Source organism: Myxine glutinosa, chromosome 2 (genome assembly GCF_964187855.1).
Source record: "Myxine glutinosa chromosome 2, kmMyxGlut1.1, whole genome shotgun sequence".
Lineage (NCBI taxonomy): Eukaryota > Metazoa > Chordata > Myxini > Myxiniformes > Myxinidae > Myxine > Myxine glutinosa.
This window is the reverse complement of record NC_136262.1, coordinates 153,412,497-153,432,545: the sequence shown is the minus strand read 5'-3', so window position 1 is coordinate 153,432,545 and position 20,049 is coordinate 153,412,497. Positions and strand designations below refer to the sequence as shown.

The 20,049-nt window shown below is 44.7% G+C and overlaps 1 protein-coding gene across 1 annotated transcript in view; it reads left to right on the top strand.

Moving 5' to 3' along the window:
* LOC144890812 (disabled homolog 2-interacting protein-like) overlaps nucleotides 1-20,049 on the top strand; it is a gene marked incomplete at its 3' end in the record, with an annotated part of 129,530 nt that overhangs the window by 97,587 nt on the left and 11,894 nt on the right. Inside the window, exons 6-11 of the mRNA XM_078772652.1 lie at nucleotides 2,895-2,947; nucleotides 3,972-4,069; nucleotides 8,654-8,791; nucleotides 9,016-9,234; nucleotides 10,480-10,884; nucleotides 15,256-15,400. Coding sequence (XP_078628778.1) covers nucleotides 2,895-2,947; nucleotides 3,972-4,069; nucleotides 8,654-8,791; nucleotides 9,016-9,234; nucleotides 10,480-10,884; nucleotides 15,256-15,400 — 1,058 coding nt within the window. The remainder of the gene's footprint in view (nucleotides 1-2,894; nucleotides 2,948-3,971; nucleotides 4,070-8,653; nucleotides 8,792-9,015; nucleotides 9,235-10,479; nucleotides 10,885-15,255; nucleotides 15,401-20,049) is intronic.

Here is a 20,049-nt window from a genome sequence, read left to right as displayed (position 1 = left end):
AAGACTGCTCTGGTCCAAGGCCAAGGTCAAGACTGCTCTGGTCCAAGGCCAAGGTCAAGACTGCTCTGGTCCAAGGCCAAGGTCAAGACTGCTCTGGTCCAAGGCCAAGGTCAAGACTGCTCTGGTCCAAGGCTGGCCACGGACGTGACAGTATGTTTGAACTTGGTTCTTGGTTTAAGTATCTTTGTTAGGCAGAGATGAAATGATAAACCTCTCTTGTTGCTCTTGTCTGAGAACCCCCTGAGTTGTACGTTTTCCATTTTTATACCAAGGATGTGATTTTCTCCATTCTGTGGTTTGGTTATTGCTGGTTATACCATTTGTATGCCACTACAAAAGGTGGGGGGAGCCCGTTAACCCCCCCCCCCACCCCCATTTCCTTTTTAAACTAATTCATATTTATATCTTAACACTCATACTTATCTTTTAAATATCTTAACTCATGTTTATCTCAACACTTATACTTATCTTAACACTTATACTTATCTTAACACTTATAACCATTAGGGAGGCTGTCAATTCCATTGTCTAAAATAAACCTCTCATCAAAAGCCCCCAATACCTTCTTATTTACCTCCTCTGAAAATAATTGATGTTTATAACTTCTTATTGTATTCATTTTTCTGTACTCTTCTTTCTCAAAGGTTAAACATTTGTAATAATGTTCAAAGTTTATTGTTTCTTTGATTACATTTTTCTTTTCCCCCTTTAACTTTTTATCACTATTTTTGGTTCACGAGTTGTCAAACAGAGTGACCACTATATTCGTCATGGGTGTGTGTCTGTGTGTCTGTCTGTCCGCAGCATAACTACCCGATGATATCATCCGATCTTGATGAAATTTGGGTGGGAGGTCGATATCATGATCTAGTTGTCATGCCGAGAGTGGGCGTATTGCGCCATTGTGGGCGGAGCCATGCCCGAAAAAGATGTCTTTTTCGGGGGTAACCGATTTCAAGCTACATCTTCTCCGAGGGAGTTGGTGGAATCTGACAGGGGTTTCGATATTTGGTTAGGCCAATGTCACGTGTCTAGCCCCACGGAGCTCGATTTTTCATTTTCGCCCCAAGGTCAAGGTCACAAGGTCACAAAATTTAGAAAAGTCGATTTTTGATGGTTTTATTACATTCTTCGCTTCCTGATAGGGTGAAATGTCATACATGTTTTTATATTATCACATACATCATGAAATACAAGTTTTCCAACAAATTTCAGAATCTTCGACCTTTGACCTTTGAAGGTCACAAAGGTCAAATTTTCAAAGTTGTCAGAATCGAACCCAATTTTTGGTATTGTGTAGCTAACTAACGTCATAACTGATTATACATTATATTCTATCATTTCAAGGTCAGGAACCTTCGTTTTGACATTTCCAGGCCAAAACCCGACACAATTACGTACAGCTGGCTCTTAAAGGCCTGCGCATGCAGCGCATTGCGGCCCTTTGTAAATAGGCATGTACACCGCAATCCAGGGGCCGACACCTGCCACGTGGGCCCCCGACCCCCCCCAGTCCGGGCCTGTTTCGCTTATAGTCCGTCCTTTGTCATTGAATACCGCTCGCTCGTGAACCATCGTCGTCTCCTGACTTGTCAATATTATTATCAATATATTTATAAGCATAAGCCTTTGCTCTCAATCCTACAAATTCACTCATTATCTTTCCACCCAATTCATCTTTAAACTTTCCAATAACCTTTTTATTCTTTGTCGAGAATAGTTTGTTATCTGATTTATAATTGCTTGTATCATAATATCAACATCCTGAGACATATCCTCATAAATATCTTCCGTATTGATTTTCAAAATAAAACTCTGTATCCATAAAAGTAGATTAATATCATCCACATATCTCCTCTTTAAGTTGTTGTAAAAGTAGTGATACATTAACAACTTTGACAAGTCAATAATTGATGTTCCCATATAAATAGGTTTATCCATTTCAATGCTCTCTTTATTCAAATGAAAAGCACAATAAGTTCTCTGAAAACACCTCCAACCTTTGAAAACTTGGTTTATTAATTAATTTAGATGCCTGTTTCCGGTATGTAACAAGTCTTATGTTTTGTCCATTCCTAACATTTTCCATAGTTTTTCCAAATACAGCATTATTGATTAATATGTAAAAGTCCTTCTGAAAATATGTTTTTGCTTCCGTTCTCCTTTTTGTATTAACATCAATATAGGTCTTTTAACAATGACTTTATTTACATTCTAAAATTCTATTAACTTTCTTTACTCTAAACCCAGCAGATAAATATTGTCTTCAATTCCTTTTTTTATTATTATTTTTTATTCAAGATCGAGGCTCGTGAAAGAGCTAACAATCACACAAAAAGTCAAACTGACACATAAAACATATAATAAGGGGAGCGGCAGACAAGATGGGGAGAGAGGGGGAAGGACACAAACACAACATTTGAGAGCAGGGACATTGAGAGATCTGTGGGAAGGAGAGTGCTGTGGGAGAGGTATTAACCATATGGACACTGCAAGGACTTCTAGGAAAGAAGTTGGAATTTCAAAAAAAGTAGATCTGGGGTGAATTAGCGGGGGCAGAAAAGATCAAGGTTTTGGATGGGGGAAGATAAGAGATGGTGGTGAACAGCTGTTTTGAAGACCTGGAGGGAGGAGTGGGATTGAAGGGAGTGGGGGAGTTTGTTCCAGAGGCAAGAGAAAAGAGGAATGAAAGAGTGAAGGTTAGTAGAGATATCAGGTATGAAGATACTTGGTAGGGTAGCACAGTGTAGTGGTGGTGTTTTCTGTCTGAATGTAGAAAACACAAAGAACCGATGCAGCTGATTTTCTCCTGCCTGACGGCATTTTTATTCTGCTATTGTTTCTTATTTGTGACATTTATTTAACGACAGCTTTACAAAATCTGTTTTCTGCAGGAATGCGGAGCATAAAGTGTCGAATGGTTCTGTTGATGAAGAGCTGCTTCCTGGTGAGTTTTGAGAATTTATCTTTTCACAAAATATACACTTATTTACAAGTCCAAGAAGAGAGACCTGAAAATGTTTTGTTGTTGTTTTCTTTATTTTCCAATTTGCCGGTGGTGGCTGCTTGTTCCTCACGACAGTGACGCAAACAACGTCCTCTCATCACAGCAATCTTTCCCGTGAATGCTCCAAACTTTTTGTTTTGATTCTCCAGTCATGCCATGGCAGTGTTTTAGCAGCTTCACTCGGTCACAGGTGTAACTATCGTTCAGAGGGACCCAATGTGTAATATTTGGCCACGCTGAGAATCACCTCAACCAATACAAAACAATACTGATTGGAAATGTTGATGGAAGAGGAGGAAGGCAAGGATTAAAATGGACAGACAAGATGATGGAATAGATGAGGAAGTTAAAGATCGAGCTGCTGGATAGACATTTGAATGGTGTTCCTGAAGAAGCAACCTCTGAATCGTAGACGGTACCAGATGATGGTGAGAGTGCAAATCAATTTCAATGAAAATGTAAAACGACGTGATCATTGAGGTGGAGGAAACGCTGAAAGGAAGCAAGTGATTGGTTTGGGTTGGGAAGGGTTAATGCGGTTCATATAGATCATGGTCATGAGGATGGATGACGTGAGATGGTGCTTAAACTGGGTATCCCGTGTGCCGGCATGAGGTGGTGAGCGTTAAAGATCACATGGTGACCTTCACCAAGAGTAGTGGAGCTATCACTGGCACTCTGGACAAATTCCAAATTCCTGCCTTTATCCACGACGATGATGTCAGGCCTAGCCAAACAGTTGCTCAAGGACTTGGGCCAATTCTGCATGTTCTGAGCCCTTGATCTCTTACTAGGGGATATGGTATGTGAACACCTGGCTGGCAAAGAAGAAGACGAAGACTAATTTATGAAATTGATGTCTTATTTCCACAATGCACACACACCTGAACTTCGTGATATTCTGTCCATTGATCTTTTTCTGTCACAATATCTGTTTCATGTCCATTTTGCTTCTTCTTTCCAGGATCTTCTCTCCGTCATGGTGAAGACGATGAGAGCACTTCCAGTGATGGTCGTTATTGCAGACCTGATTTTGAAGAGTACGAGCTGCCGGAGGTGGTGGTAAGCAAGACATTAGATTTACTTTTTGTGCCTCCGTTATCGAAGTCGCGGGAGGCATTATGGTTTCAGGTTGTCCGTCCGTCCGTCCGTGATAGGCTTTCATTACTGCGATAACTTGAGAACTGCTGAAGGGATCTTAGTCAAACTTGGTGCAGGTATGTATAATGATGTAAAGATTAACTGATTAGATTTTGGGGTCACGGGGTGAAAGGTCAGAGGTCATGTTTGGTAAAAATCCTGTTACCGCAATAACTTGTGAACCAGTGATGTCATTCTGCCCAAAGTTTATGCAACAATGTATTATGATGCAAAGATGAAATTATTTGATTTTGGCGTCAAGAGGTCAAAGGTTAAAGTCTGGGATAGGTCTATAACTTGAGAATGACTGAAGCTATCTAATTCAAACTTGGCACAGGTATGTATAATGATGTAAAGATTAACTGTTTAATTTCAGGATCAAGACGTCAAAGGTCACAGGTCATGTTAAGTAAAAATTATGTTGCTGCGCCAACTCGTGAACCAGTAACGGGATTTTGAACAAACACTGGTATTCGTGTTTATGATACAAACATGAACTGATTGGCTTGTGGCATCAACAGATCAAAGTTCAGAGGTCATGTCAGGTAAAAATATGATAACTTGAGAACAGCTGATGGGATTTAAATCAAACTTGGTACAGGTATTACAATGATGTAAACGTGAACTGATTACATTTTTGGATGAAGAGGTCAGAGGTCACATTAAGGAAAACATCTGTTGCTGTTCTAACTTGTGAACCGTCGATGGGATTTTGCCCAAACTTGGTATAAGTATATATTATGATGCAAAGATGAACTGATTATTATTATTATTATTTTGTTTTTGTATCCAAGATCAAGGCTCGTGTAAGAGCTAACATCAATCACAAAAAAACAAACAAAAAAACCGGACACAAAACATACAATAAAGGGAGCGGGAGACACGATGAGGAGGGAGAGGGAAGCGCACAAGCACAACAGCAGAGAACAGGGACATCGGGAGATTTGTGGGAGGGAGGCATGGGAAGGGGTCGGGGGTGGGGTGGGGGGGGGGGGTATAAAAGATCAAGGTTTTGGACGGGGGAAGATAAGAGATGGTGGTGAACAGCTATTTTAAAGACCTGGAGGGAGGAGTGGGATTGAAGAGAGTGGGGGAGTTTGTTCCAGAAGTGGGAGTAAAGAGGAATGAAAGAGAAGGTGAGCAGAGAGTCTTGATTTTGGCAATTTAACCATAAGACGGTTGCTGGCAGATCTTGTGCGACCTGAAGGAATATTTGGAGGACAGAGCACAGAGAGAGCTGGCGTATTCATTTGAGCTGTATTCCATTTGAGTATTCTATTGAGCTGCGGATGAAAGCCTTGCATGTGATGAGGAGCTCAGGTGTGCCAAGGAAAGACTTTGCATGACGGAGGATGCCCAGTCGGCGACTGGCTTTGGAGGCCAGCTTGGAAATGTGGTTTTCCCAGGAAAGATCATGGCAGATAGTGAGACCAGATGGCAGATAGTGAGACCAGATGGCAGAAGTGAGGTTGTCCAGTTGGTCTTTTCGGAGAGACATTGTAAGAGTGAGAGATTTGTCAGGATTGAAAGACATGTTCCACCTGTTTAACCAGTCTGTGATTTTGTCCATGTGTCCAGAGAGTGAGGAGGCTGCAGACTGCCGATCTGATGGATGAGGAATAGAGTGGCAGAGAGTGGAGTCATCAGCAAAGAGATAGAGAGGATTTTCTAAAATCTTCTAAAACCATCATAAAAACTTCCCCATGCAAAACCTTGATCTTTTCTACCCCCACTAATTCACCCCAGATGCACTTTTATTGAAATTCCAACTTCTTTCCTGGAAGTCCTTGCAGTGTTGATGTGTTTTATACCTCTCCCACCTCTCCCCAAGCCCTCCCCCTCCCACATTTCTCTCGATGTCCTTGCTCTCAAATGTTGTGTTTGTGTCGTTCCCCCTTTCTCCCCATCTTGTGGTCCGCTCCCCTTATTTTGTGTGTTATGTGTTGGTTGCCTTTTTGTGTGATTAATGTTAGCTCTTTCACTCGATCTTGTATTGCAAAAAAAAAAAAAAAGTTGGAGATATTCGTGTTAAAATGGTAACGTGACTTTCTGAATGTTATCTGAATGGGTAATATGACTGACGTGCATCCACGTGTGTCTGGTATCAATGGATTAGCGTTCACATTTGTGCCCATAGCTTAAATATATGTTGTGCTCCTTGAGAATCTACGATAAAGTCGATGAAAGGTAACTTTCGACATTCTTTGAGCATTTCAACACCATTCACAATTTTGTTGAAAGCTCATGGTTGATTAACATTATTGTGAAAGGCCTGTTACACGTTGACTGCTCAAAATATGGCCATCACTCCTTCTGTCATCGCCATCAGCACCTGCTCATCTGGTATCTTTTCTCTTGTTAATCCTGCTCAAATCGGAGCTGTATACTTTCATCTATTCCTTTGTGGTTTTTTTTCACTTGTATATTGATTTGCTTCCTTGTCTTTGTCCAATGCCGTTACCTTCTCCATTCCTTCAAAATGGTGACTCATCACCATCTCAATTGACCCACCCTCCCCTCCCCTGTACATCTCTTTAATGACCTACAAACTCTGTGTAAAAGCACTATACTTTAAAAAAAAATCTTTCCAGATGAATAAGAGTTACCAGTGGTTTTTATAACTGGTTATTTGTCTTTTAATGCATCTCAGATACAGCTTTGCGAATGCTACCACAATTAAACAAGCGCTTCTGTCTGTGAGGGACAGCAACATTGACCCGTACAGTCTAAAACTGAGTTGATGTCCTCAGGCTGCACAGTTACAGATTGGAGCCATGTTGGCAATAACAACAGGAAAGCACATAAAGGCAAAACGCTGGTGGCATTGTGGAAATGAAGGTTGTAGGATGTGGACCTGACATGTCTGTGTGTGTGTGTGTGTGTGTGTGTGTGTGTGTGTGTGTGTGTGTGTGTGTGTGTGTGTGTGTGTGTGTGTGTGTGTGTGTGTGTGTGTGTGTGTGTGTGTCTCCGTGTGTGAAATATACATCGGGGTTCGACCTCAACTCCGAAGGTGTGCTGTGATGAGTGTCCGTAGATGTCCCGAGGAGCTGTATTTTTCAATATCACAAGCGGCGAATGACCTTTACGGTGTGGAAGGTCACCGATGATTTAGCCCCTTATAAATGTCTGTGAAGGAACCAAGCTCTTTGTCATCGTGACATGTGTTGGCGTTGTATTTTAGTGGCACAGCATCCATATTTGCATGCCACACTGGCCAGAGTTAATTTTTCGTGATGACGATGCATCTATGAGCTGCACTAATAAGGAACTTTCTCCGAATAAATTGAATCAAAATCCTTCAACGACGACCTGCATTGGGTTTGGAACTACAAGTGTGCAGCTGCACTTCCTCGTCACCAAACAAACCTTCATTGAAATATGCCCTCTACGATGAATGAATGGTATCAAATCCCTTGTCAAACCATCAGAAGACTCATTTGCTCCTCAAGATATTGTTGTTTGTTCATGTATCGATTCCAATGGTGGGCCCTCATGAAATCCAAGCAGCTGCCTACTTTACGCTCGGGTAATGCTGGAGATTTATTGGCAAAGCAAGCTGCCTCCATTGGCTGTTTCTTATGGCACAATAGCCTGAGTTTTACGCCATGCCGGTGTCAATCTACCGTTTACCTCCCATCGTCAGTATGTTTGTCTGCGACATATGCTCACCAATTGTGTCCGACTGAAGAAGCGATGGCGTTCGAGCCATCGGGGATGTCTCCCCCATCTTTGATGTTCCTCACCTTATTTTAAATCCATCATTTTACTTTCACTACCAAGCACTTTAAATGCTTTATGCTCATCTCCAATTCTATTGAACTCCCATAAGCAATCCGTTTTCACGTGGTAATGTTTTCTGGATATGTCGTGTCTCGTGTATTTTTGTAAAACGGGGGGAATTCACGTAAAATCCGGAAAATCGTGGGGAAAAAATCCTCCAGTGTACCAGCACAGCCTTACTTGAAAGTTGGCCTCCTATTATTGTTCGGGTGGGATATAATATGTTTTTCTTGTGCAATTCTTGCCGTAGTCGTTGCTTTGACACATCTTGGAATGTCGCTCATTGTGTTTCACGACAAGTGTTCAGAAAGTTTAAATTCCGTAACTTGGACACATCATCCAACCAGGCAGCAAAATTGGCCAAGCATCCATTTTGGCCTTGTCTTGAGCGTGCTGCATGTAAACGACATCAATAATTCAGGCAGCGCACAGTAATTGGAGCCGAGCCATCAGGCGAGACGTCCACAAACCTCTCCCTCGTCTCCACCTGCAGCCGGCTTCCCACTGCGTCCCTGTCGCTCCACTGCCTTGCAGGCAAACAGGAGGGACCAAGACAAAGTGTGTACGGCTCTGGGTTCTGTGTTTTTAATGAAACGTCGCATAAAATGAGGCTCATTGCTGGTGATATGTATATCCGACAATTGCTTATCAATTTATCGAATAATAACAACGGAGAGGTGAACAAAATGATTGAATCCACAAAGACCACTATCGATAAACCCACAGTGCATACCTCGAAATATTGCTCACGCCACCGAGCATAAAGTCGCCAAGTTTAAGAATTTCCATGTGGACATGTTTGATTCTCACGGTCTGTACACGATCTTCTTTTTCCGATTGGCGTTTAGCATTCTGAGTTGGCAGGTGGGCCATTTGGAATCGGCAACCTCGGTGACTTAAAGCGGTTGCAGTCGAGGATGCTTTATACAAAATGGATTCAGGACTTCTTCATCTTTGATATCATTTTTCGAGTTATACCCAAATTTAAGCTGCACAGGTAAACATGCAAAGATTGCAACGGTGTGGATTGCTCCGAAGGATGTTCCAAGCCATGACCTTTTTGTCCAATTCCACCGGCCGCCTGACAGGACAACACTCGGCGTGTGGAGAATTCCCTTCGGGTGTGGGTGATCGAAGCGAGAGACCTTCCACCGAAACGCCGCTACTTCTGTGAGGTGTGTGTGGATGACGCCCTGTGTGCACGAACCACGAGCAAGGCGCGGCGTGAGAACCTCTTTTGGGGAGAGCAGTTTGAGTTTGCAGCTTTACCGTCTTCCGCTCGACACTTGACCATACACTTGTACAAGGTACGTAACAAACGGCTAATTGGCCAAATAGCAAATCAAATCGTTGGACAATTTGGGAAACAGGAATGCCTCATACCGACGGTAAAAAGCTAACAAAAATGTGGAATCGACAAAGTGAAAACACTCATGCCATTGCAAAAGCAGTCGGCAACCGACTGACCAAGTTGTCGGCAGGTACTGCCATAATGACCTCCGAATAGAGTGCGCATATAGCCAGCTCGCCAAAGGCATATTACCATAGTTCATTTGAAAAGGCATCCCTGAAAGGTATTTGTGGATTACCAGCGATGTGTGAAAACATATAGGCTACAGGGGATCCGTACACAAGAATCCATCCAGAAAATAATGCACCATCATCTCCTGGGTCTATCACCTGGCTAGGGCAAGAGCAACGGCCTAAAAGTTTTGCGGAGCTGGCTTAGCAGCTATGCACGGACATTGCTCATTGTCACACGGGGTTTGCTAGCCCCAGTGGCCTGAGGTAGAGCCCGGAAGGATTGAATTTGAATCCAAGTCTTGTCAGTGCAGGGGGTTTTCGCTCTGAAGCTTTAAAGGTGATCACGGGCGATGCTCCTTTGTGAACATTGCAACAACATAGGTAAACGGGCTCCTGTAACAATTAAAGGATTCATTCCTCCCGAGTGCTGGATCCGTACAGCTGATCGGACAGTTGGCGGTTAAACACAGCAAACTTGGTACAGCTACGCTGCTGATGCATTGCGTCCACACTCTATACCAGCCCAAGAATGCAGAATTTGGCCAGGGCACCGGCGTACATCGGCATGCTCTTTTTGAAAGACCGCGAGATATTTAACGTCCGTAAGTCACAAGAGCAGGTGGAACAACAAGCGTAACATCTCCCATGAAGGGAGGCGTCCTCCTTGATGCAGCATTCTGATCACAACACAAGAGATAACATGCAGCGAGGTAGCATAATGAGATCTACAATGACTTGTGATGACGATAACTACACCGTATTGATGATGCAACCAGCTGATCGTATCTGTGATCTAATCCTAATCCACAATTTGTTCCTTAAATAATTACAATCCCATATTGCACTCAGCGCCTGCTTACCTGAACTCGCTATTTATTTTTATCTCTCTTGTTTGTCGCTTATTCACCATTTTTTTCCACTGTTCTTTGTTCTTTTCTTCTTATGTCCATTGTTTTTTTGTTTTTTTTTCCAGAGAACCCATCCATTTTTTTTGGTCTTCATCATGCCCTCTTTCACCTCTTCCACAGGAACAAGAGAAAAGCAAGAAGAAGAAAGACAAGGCGAGTGGTTATGTGGGGCTGGTCATGATACCGATGATGGCGGTACGGGGCCGCCAGTTTGTTGAGAAATGGTACGCCATTTCAACTCCCGGTGGCAGCGGGCCCGGTGGTGGCGGGGGTGGTGTGAGTGGGGCCGCCACTAAGCTGAGTGGTGCGGGTAAGGCTGCATCCCCACCTGCAGCCCTACGCATAAAGGCACGTTTTTTGAGCATCGCGGTGCTCCCCATGGAGTGCTACAAGGAGTTTGCGGAGCACATAACAACACGGCACGGAGCACTATGTGCTGCTCTCGAGCCCCTACTGTCAGTAAAGAGCAAGGAGGAGGTGGCACGTGCCCTCGTTCACATTTTACAGAGCACCGGGAATGCCAAGGTGAGACACAGCTGGCCCGACGAATGGACCTTCCTTGTAATATTTTGTGGACTTTGGGATCCTCTACCTATCTCTCCACCTAGATCCCTTGTCTTTTCTTCCTGCTATATTCTTTCCATCCTCTTCTTGATCGCTAGTTTCCCACTTTTTACCTCCGCCACCAAAGGTGGATGGAGGTTGTATTTTCACCCGTCTGTCTGTCTGTGAGCAGGATATCTCAAAAATTTATGAATGGATTCGGATGAAATTTGGTGGACAGGTTGGTTGTGTGACAATGACGAATTGATTCGATCTTGGTGAAGATCCCTGGTGTTGGGCTAGCGGCTAGGGTGCCGGCTTAGGATACCTAGGATCCTGGGTTCGAATCCCGGTCAATCGCTGAATTAACGCCAGGGGGGTTGACTCAGCCTGTCATCCTTCCGAGGTCGGCAAATTGAGTACCAGTTCACTGGTAATTCCCTGCTTGTCGTTAAAGGCGGCAAAAAGGGTTGGCGTCAGGAAGGGCATCCGGCCGTAAAACATTGCTTCAAAAAGGGGACCGAAAAACAACAACAACCACAGTTCCCGAAAAAGGCCAACCCCCGCTTGCGGGGAAAAATGGCCTCTAAAGGTGGTTTTTCTTTTTTGGTGAAGATGCGGATCCAGATACGAGACTTTTTAAAGTGATTCTTCACCATTGAGAGATAGGGCCAAAAAGTATATATAGCACAATATTTCAAAATGTTATTGGCAGATTTGGCCGAAACTTGGTCGATAGATTGGGTGTGTGATAAGGGCACATTAATTAAATTTTGGTGAAGATCCGGATCCGGATACAAGGATTTTTAAAGTGATTCCTCAGCATTGAGAGATGGGACCGAAAACGATATATAGCACGATATTTCCAAAAGTTGTGGACGGATTATGACAAAACCTGGTGGATGAATTGGGTAGGTGACAAGAACAAATCGATTCGATTTTGGTTCAGGTCCGGATACAGATCCGGCCTATCAGTGGGATACAAAACGTAAACTGCTCAGCCTGGCAGAGGTATGCTCTCTACCGAGTACTACCATCGCTATTCGTCTCAATGATGAACATTATTTGAGATTAATCAAAGGAAATTTGGAAACCACACTGAAATGTAAAAACACACAATAGCTTCATTTCATTGCCATATAATTTGCCACTTCCCATTATTGTATGAAAACTTCCACATTAAGCAAAAAATGCAACTTCATTGAACTCCCCATCTGTTTCTGTGCAGCCAGCCATGCGTTCCTATCTGACGTCTCTGATTGGCTCTGAAAGCCGCATGAAGGTATGTCTTTCGCATCCAATCAGGAACCAACAAAGGAAATGCGTGGCCACATGCACAGACATTGCCAGCAGATTCATGAAGTTACATTTGCTGCTTAATAGTGCTTCTGCCTTTTTGTTCTCATACAAGGGTGTAAGGCAGAAAATTTCAAATGATCACATCTTGCAATTCTCAGTTTTTGAAACGAGTGTGGTTACCCTTTAATAACTTCCTTTACTTACTGCAGCGATAAGAAACTTGCACACGTACTTACTTTTATCATTATTTTTTGCTTTTATGCTCGCGTTATTGCCACACAGTGTGACGTCATAGTCTAGAAATTTGAAATGGATCACGTGTCGATAGGCTTTGTGATCATCACGCGAGTGAAAGCTTGTATTCTTGTACCGTCCTCCAAACAGTGATGACTCTATTTACATTTCACTGTCTGACAACATGGAACAACTTCTATCCACTCATCCCAACTCTCTCTTCCTCATTTGTGGCGACTTCAACTGTCATCATGCCAGCTGGCTGGGTGTGGGTTCATCTCTCACCAGCCATGGCACCTCAGCAAAGGACTTCTGCGACTCACTGGGATTGACACAATCTGTCAATTTCCCGACCCGGATCTCAGCCAATGGTGTATCTTCCCTTCTAGACTTGGTTATGACAAACTTCCCTGCTAATGTCTGCTGCTCTTCTTCTGCCCCAATCGGTTCTTCTGATCATGTGCTTGTTAAAGTGGACATCTCTCTGGCCATTCTCAGAGAGCCTCCTCAGCGTCGCCGAGTCTGGCATTTCACTCAGGCCAACTGGCACGGTCTTCAAGCAGCCATCAATCATCTCATCTGGACTGGTCTCCCATCTCCACTGCCTCTGACATCAATTCTTCCTGGGAATTCTTCCAAAGCAAACTGCTCTCTCTCATGCACAGATTTATCCCATCTCGTCTTCAGTTGTCTTACCCTTCCTCCCAGCCATGGTACACTGAATCTTGTGGTGAGGCAGTTGCCCTGAAACAACTTGCCTTTGCCTCTTGGAAGGCTAATCCAACTGAAGGCAATCTCAGTTCCTTCCACCAAGCTCGGAACAAGAGAATGAACTCTCAAACCTGTCTCCTTCCTCCAAATTCTAGTGGCGTCTGGTCAAATCCGTTTCTGGTGTTTGTTCCCCCTCCATCCCCTCCCTTACCTCAAATGGCCACACAGTTGACACCGCACGTGACAAAGCCGAATGCCTCAACTCTGTGTTTGCCTCAAAATCTTTTGTCCCAAACCCATCTCTCTCTGTTCCCACCTTACCCAATCGAACCCAACTGCTCCTGGACTCTGTGTCCTTCTCTTCTGACAAGGTGGAGGAGTTTTTGTCAAACCTCGACTCTGATTCTGCAACTGGACCAGACGGCATCAGCCCACGAGTCCTACAATCCTGCTCTGCCGCTCTATCTCACCCTCTCTCTGTTCTTTTCACCCTCTCTTTTGCTCAAGGTCATCTGCCAGCATCCTGGAAATCAGCAAACATTACCGCTTTACACAAAAAAGGTGCAAAAACTGATCCTTGCAACTACAGACCTATCAGCCTCCTCCCAATTATCAGCAAAGTCATGGAATCCATCATTGCTTTGGATATCAAATCCTTCCTCTTCTCCAATGGCTTGATCTCCGATCATCAATTTGGATTCAGACCAGGTCATTCTACTCTGGACATGCTGCTTCTGCTGTCTCAACAATGGATGGAGGTCCTCAATGCCAAACAGGAAATCAGAGCCGTCTCCCTTGACATATCACGTGCCTTCGATACAGTCTGGCACCCAGCTCTGCTCACCAAACTCTCCTCCTATGGTATCCATGGAAATCTCCATGCATGGCTTGTGGACTTCCTCTCTTGTCGTAGTCAACGTGTGGCTCCAAATGGAATTCTCTCATCTCCTCTTCCTGTCCAGTCTGGAGCTCATCAAGGCAGTTTTCTGGGCCCTATGCTTTTTCTGGTATTCATTAATGATCTCTCCAACTCTCTGGAAAATCCTCTCTATCGCTTTGCTGATGACCCCACTCTCTGCTGCTCCATATCTCAACCCTCAGATTGGCAGGCAACAGCCTCTTCACTCTCTGCAGATCTGGACAATATCACAAACTGGTCACACAAGTGGAACATGTCTTTCAATCCTGACAAATCTCACACTCTCACTTTGTCTCTCCGAAATGACCGTCTGGAAAACCCTCCCATCTACTTTCTCAACAATCTTCTCGAAGAAGCCCTGCCACTCAAGCTTTTGGGTCTCACTATCTGCCATGATCTTTCCTGGGAAAACCACATTTCCACGCTGGCCTCCAAAGCCAGTTGGCACTGGGCATCCTCTGTCATGCGAAGTTCTTCCACGGTACTACTGAGCGTCTCACCACATACAAAGCTTTCAGCCTCAGTTTGATGGAATACTGCTCTCCCCCCGCCCCCACCCCCCCCCCTCCCCAAGCCCTCTCCCTTCCACATCTCCCGATGTCCCTATTCTCTATTGTTGTGCTTCCCTCTCCCTTCCCTTCTCGTCTCCCGCTCCCTTTATTGTATGTTCTATGTGTTAGCTCTTTCACAAGCCTCAACTTCGTATACAACAAAAGAAAAAAGAAGAAGCAGATCCATTAACCTTATCTTGGCCCCGAATTCACCGAAATGATCACTCGATCACCGCAGAATGTGTTGTGAACAGCCAAGCCCACTTTTAACACACAACGACAATAATTATACAATTGTTTTGATCTGTTGTGTTGTGATTATATATCCCGTCATTATGGCCAGTGCCTGTGGAAAAATGCATCGTCCAAGTGTGCATGGATTAAAGCATAAAACCCAACAGCAGGCGATAAAAATGTTTTACTATTTATAAACATAAGATTTATCTTTCGTAACTTGTATTTAATTCAAGCAACAAGTTCATTGTGTTCACCCGTTAATTTTGTCACGGATATTATTGATAGTTCAACTGAAATGGGTGTCTTCATTTTGTCTGCTCCTTTAAACATTATAAATTGGTATCAATGACATTATATTTCTCTGCTCACCCCATCCCGCTCCCCACACCTTCCATTGTGCAGGAATTTCTTTGTGAGATGGTGCTGTCAGAGATTGAAAGGTGCGGCGAGAACGAACACCTACTCTTTCGAGAAAACACGTTGGGTACCAAAGCCATTGAGGAGTTCCTGAAGCTCGTTGGGCACAAGTATCTCCAGGATGCACTTGGTGCGTATGTTGAGTAGTGAGAACTTGAGTGTATTTTATGTGTGTTTGCTTTGTGTGTGTACATTTATCTGTTTTGTGTTTAAGGCTCATGAAGGAGCTTGTTTCTTATGGAGGAATATGGGTAGCAGAGTAGCTGTTTTTATGAACGGCACATTCACAGCTTTTTTTTTTTTTTTTTTTTTTTTTTTTTTGTATACTGAATCGAGGCTCGTGAAAGAGCTAACATTTACTTCACAAACAAATCAACCAGACAAACAAAATATATAAAAAGAGGGAGCGGAAAATAAGATAGGGAGAGAAGGGGAAGCGCACAAACACAACATTTGAGAGCAGGGAGATGTGTGGAAGGGAGAGGGCTTGGGGGGAGGAGGCGTGGGAAGGGGGGGGGAGGGAGAAGTATAAAACACAAGGACACCAAGGACTTCCAGGACAGAAGTTGGTATTTCAAAAAAGTGGAACGAGGGTGAAATTAGCGGGGGTAGAAAATATCAAGGTTTTGGATGGGGGAAGATAAGAGATTGTGGTGAACAGCTGTTTTAAAGACCTGGAGGGTGGAGTGGGATTGAAGAGAGTGAGGGACTTTGTTCCAGAGGCGGGAGAAAAGAGGAATGAAGGAGTGAAGGTGAGCAGAGAGTCTTGATTTTGGCAGTTTGACCATAAGAGGGTTGCCAGGCAGATCTTGTGCGACCTGTAGGAATATTTGCGGGACAGAGCCCAGAGAGAGCTGGGGGGGCAAGGCCAGAGAGGAGTCGGTAGAAGACGGAAAGACCACCAACCTGCCTGCGGTGAGTGAGTGAGAGGCCCTTGGAGTTAGCTTCATCGCGGGAGATTCCAATGATTCTGAATGCTTTGGTTTCAACAGCGTGAAGACGAGCTAGGTGTGAGGCAGGAGCACCAGCCCAGAGGGGAGAGCAGTATTCCATTGAGCTGCGGATGAAAGCCTTGTATGTGGTGAGGAGCTCAGGTGTACCGTGGAAGAACTTCGCATGACGGAGGATGCCCAGTGCCAACTGGCTTTGGAGGCCAGCGTGGAAATGTGGTTTTCCCAGGAAAGATCATGGCAGATAGTGAGACCCAAAAGCTTGAGTGACAGAACTTCTTGGAGAGGATTATTCAGAAAGTGGATGGGAGGGTTGTCCAGTCGGTCTTTTCGGAGAGACATCGTAAGAGTGTGAGATTTGTCAGGATTGAAAGACATGTTCCACTTGTTTGCCCAGTCTGTGATTTTGTCCAGGTCTGCAGAGAGTGAGGAGGCTGCAGACTGCCGATCTGAGGGATGAAGAATGGAGCGACAGAGAGTAGAGTCATCAGCAAAGAGATACAGAGGATTTTCAAGAGAGTCAGAGAGATCATTGATGAAGACCAGAAAAAGCACAGGGCCCAGAACACTGCTTTGTGGAACTCCAGCCTGAACAGGAAGAGGAGATGAGAGAAACCCATTCAGGGCCACACGTTGATTACGACTAGAGAGGAAGTCCGCCAGCCATGCGTGGAGATTTCCATGGATACCAAAAGAGGAGAGTTTGGTGAGCAGAGCGGGGTGCCAGACCGTATCGAAGGCACGTGATATGTCAAGGGAGACTGCTCTAATTTCCTGTTTGGCATTGAGGACCTCCATCCATTGTTGAGAAAGCAGAAGCAGCATGTCCAGAGTAGAGTGTCCAGGTCTGAAACCAAATTGATGATCAGAGATCAAGCCATTGGAGAAGAGGAAAGATTTCATATCTGAAGCAATGATGGATTCCATGACTTTGCTGATAATTGGGAGAAGGCTGATTGGTCTGTAGTTGCTGGGATCTGTTTTTGCACCTTTTTTGTGCAAAGCGGTGATGTTGGCAGATTTCCAAGCAGATGGAAGATGACCTTGAGCAAAAGAGAGGGTGAAGAGAACAGAGAGAGGGAGTGAAAGAGCGGAAGAACAGGATTTTAGGACCCGTGGGCTGATGCCGTCAGGTCCAGTTGCAGAATCCGAGTCAAGGGTTGACAGAAACTTTTCCACCTTGTCAGGAGGAAAGGACACAGAGTCCAGGAGCAGCTGGGTACGACTGGGTACGGTGGGTACAGAGAGGGATGGGTTTGGGACACAAGATTTAGAGGCAAACACAGAGTTGAGGCATTCAGCTTTTTCACGTGCGGAGTCAGCCGTGTGGCTATTTGAGGTGAGGGAGGGGATGGAGGGGGAACAAACACCAGAAACAGATTTGACCAGATGCCACCAGGATTTGGAAGAGGGAGACAGATAAGAGAGTTCGGTCCTGAGAATGGAGAGATATTGTTTCGTGGCTCTCCTGAGGGTGGACACACACTTGTTTCGGGCTTTGTGAAAGGAAATGAGATTTCCTTCCGTTGGATTTGCTTTCCAGGAGACGAAAGCAAGTTGTTTCTGGGCAATAGCCTCACCACAAGATTCCGTGTACCATGGACGGGAGGAAGGGTATGACAACAGAAGACGAGATGGGATAAATCTGTGCATGAGAGAGAGCAGTTTGCTTTGGAAGAATTCCCAGGAAGAATTTATGTCAGAGGCAGTAGAGATGGGAGACCAGTCCAGATGATTGATGGCTGCTTGAAGACCGTGCCAGTTGGCCTGAGTGAAATGCCAGACTCGTCGACGCTGAGGAGGCTCTCTGAGAATGGTCAGAGAGATGTCCACTTTAACAAGCACATGATCAGAAGAGCCGATTGGAGCAGAAGAAGAGCAGCAGACATTTTCAGGGAAGTTAGTCATAACCAAGTCCAGAAGAGAAGATGCTCGGTTGACTGAAATCCGGGTCGGGAAATTGACAGATTGTGTCAGTCCCAGTGAGTCACAGAAGTCCTTTGCTGAAGAGCCATATCTGGTGAGAGAGGTACCCACACCCAGCCAACTGGCATGGTGACAGTTGAAACTAGAACGGGCACTCGGTAGAGCGCATACCTTCGCCGCAGCTACTGTTCTGTACTTGGCATGGGAGTGTAGGGAACAGAACAACAAAAATACGATTTTGACCTTTTCGTGACCTTGACCTTGACCTTTGACCCGATTGCTCCCAAAATCTAATCAAATGTGTCCCGTATAATAACCAATCATCCCACCAAATTTCATGCAATTCGGTTGAATACTTTTTGAGTTATGCGAATAACATACACACACACACACACACAGACATACAAATAAATACACAGCGATCAAAACATAACCTTCGGCTTTTGCGAAGGTAATCACTACATATGAGGAAGAGAGAGTTGGGATGGGTAGATAGAAGTTGGTCCATATTCTCAGACAGCAAGATGTAGATGGAGTCACCACTGTTTGGTGGACTGTACAACACACATATGAACAAAAGGTGGGAGCGAAGGGGAAGCCGTAGCCAAAGGTATTCCTGGGGGTGAGGTGGAGAGAGGGCAGTGCAGGGCGAGTGAGGAAGAGAGTTTTTTATAAAGATAGCAACCCCACCTCCAGGACGAGGCTCAGGTCTATCATACCGGAGGAGGGAGTAACCTGGGAGAGATACCAAGGAATCAGAGACGTCATGAAGGAGTAAAGTTTCTGTTAAGCAGATCACGTCTGTTTGAGTGAAGGCCCCGGATGTTTGAGGTCCATACCATTAAGGAAGAGGAAGAGGAAGGGGGAGCTGTTGAAGGTGTGTCGGAGATTACAGAATAGCTTGGAGAAAGGGAAGAATGGGGCGGACAAAAGGTTTGATGGTGATTGGGAGAGGCGCAGTGAGGTGTTTGACGAGGGGGAAGAGCGAGGCAGAATGTTGAGGGAGATGAAGGTGAAAGTTGGAAGGGGGAACAAGCGGGGAGGACGCTCAGGGAGTGACCTCCCTGCCCCATGCGAGTCCCGTGCTCAGCTGGTTCTGGCTAACAGTACCTGGTATGGGCCCCTCCCTTGTCCAGGGTAACGGATCCCCACTGCCTTGTGGGGGAAGCCTCTTTCGGCTAAGGCTATGAGAAGGACACTCAAATATCAAACCGCACTGGTAGGTCAGCCTGGGCAGCACAACATCGTGGATAAATGTGCCCATGAAAGTCAGTGGTGGCACAAATTAAGGCTTCACTGCGCAGCATCTGCAGACAGCTGTGTCAACTTCATGCTGGTTTTTCCCTTCATTGGCACCAGCTCACCTGCTCACCATCCATTTTTACCTATTCAGCCATCGCACAACGCACAATGCTTTGTGAGCATGCCAACAAAGTGAAGAGAGTCGTAGAAAGCGACGACTCACACCATCGTCATCACATACATTACATGTTGACAATGACGTCCGGGTCACAGTGAACAAATCAACACGTTGTATTGTATTTGAGCCGAGAATCTCAATATCGTAAGCCAAGTGCTCACATCGGAGTGCCAGAGAGGTCAAGCAGAATATAATTTTCTGAAATAAATCACAACCATCCTTGCTGTTCTACAGAGTTTTCAAAGACCCGAAAGCTCATCCATGTTAATGGTTGTTTACATTTTGGTGTCACAATCCTTTTGTCCTTTGTGTTCTTCATATATATACAATTATACATGCTATGTCCCCTATGTCACTGATGATGTCATTGATGGTTGTTGGTATTTCGCTAAGTTTATATTTATGAAATTTGACCTTTTATCAAGATACTTGGTATTCTGAACTTGTCTCCATTATTGAGAGATCGAAAGATCCTCCTTCATC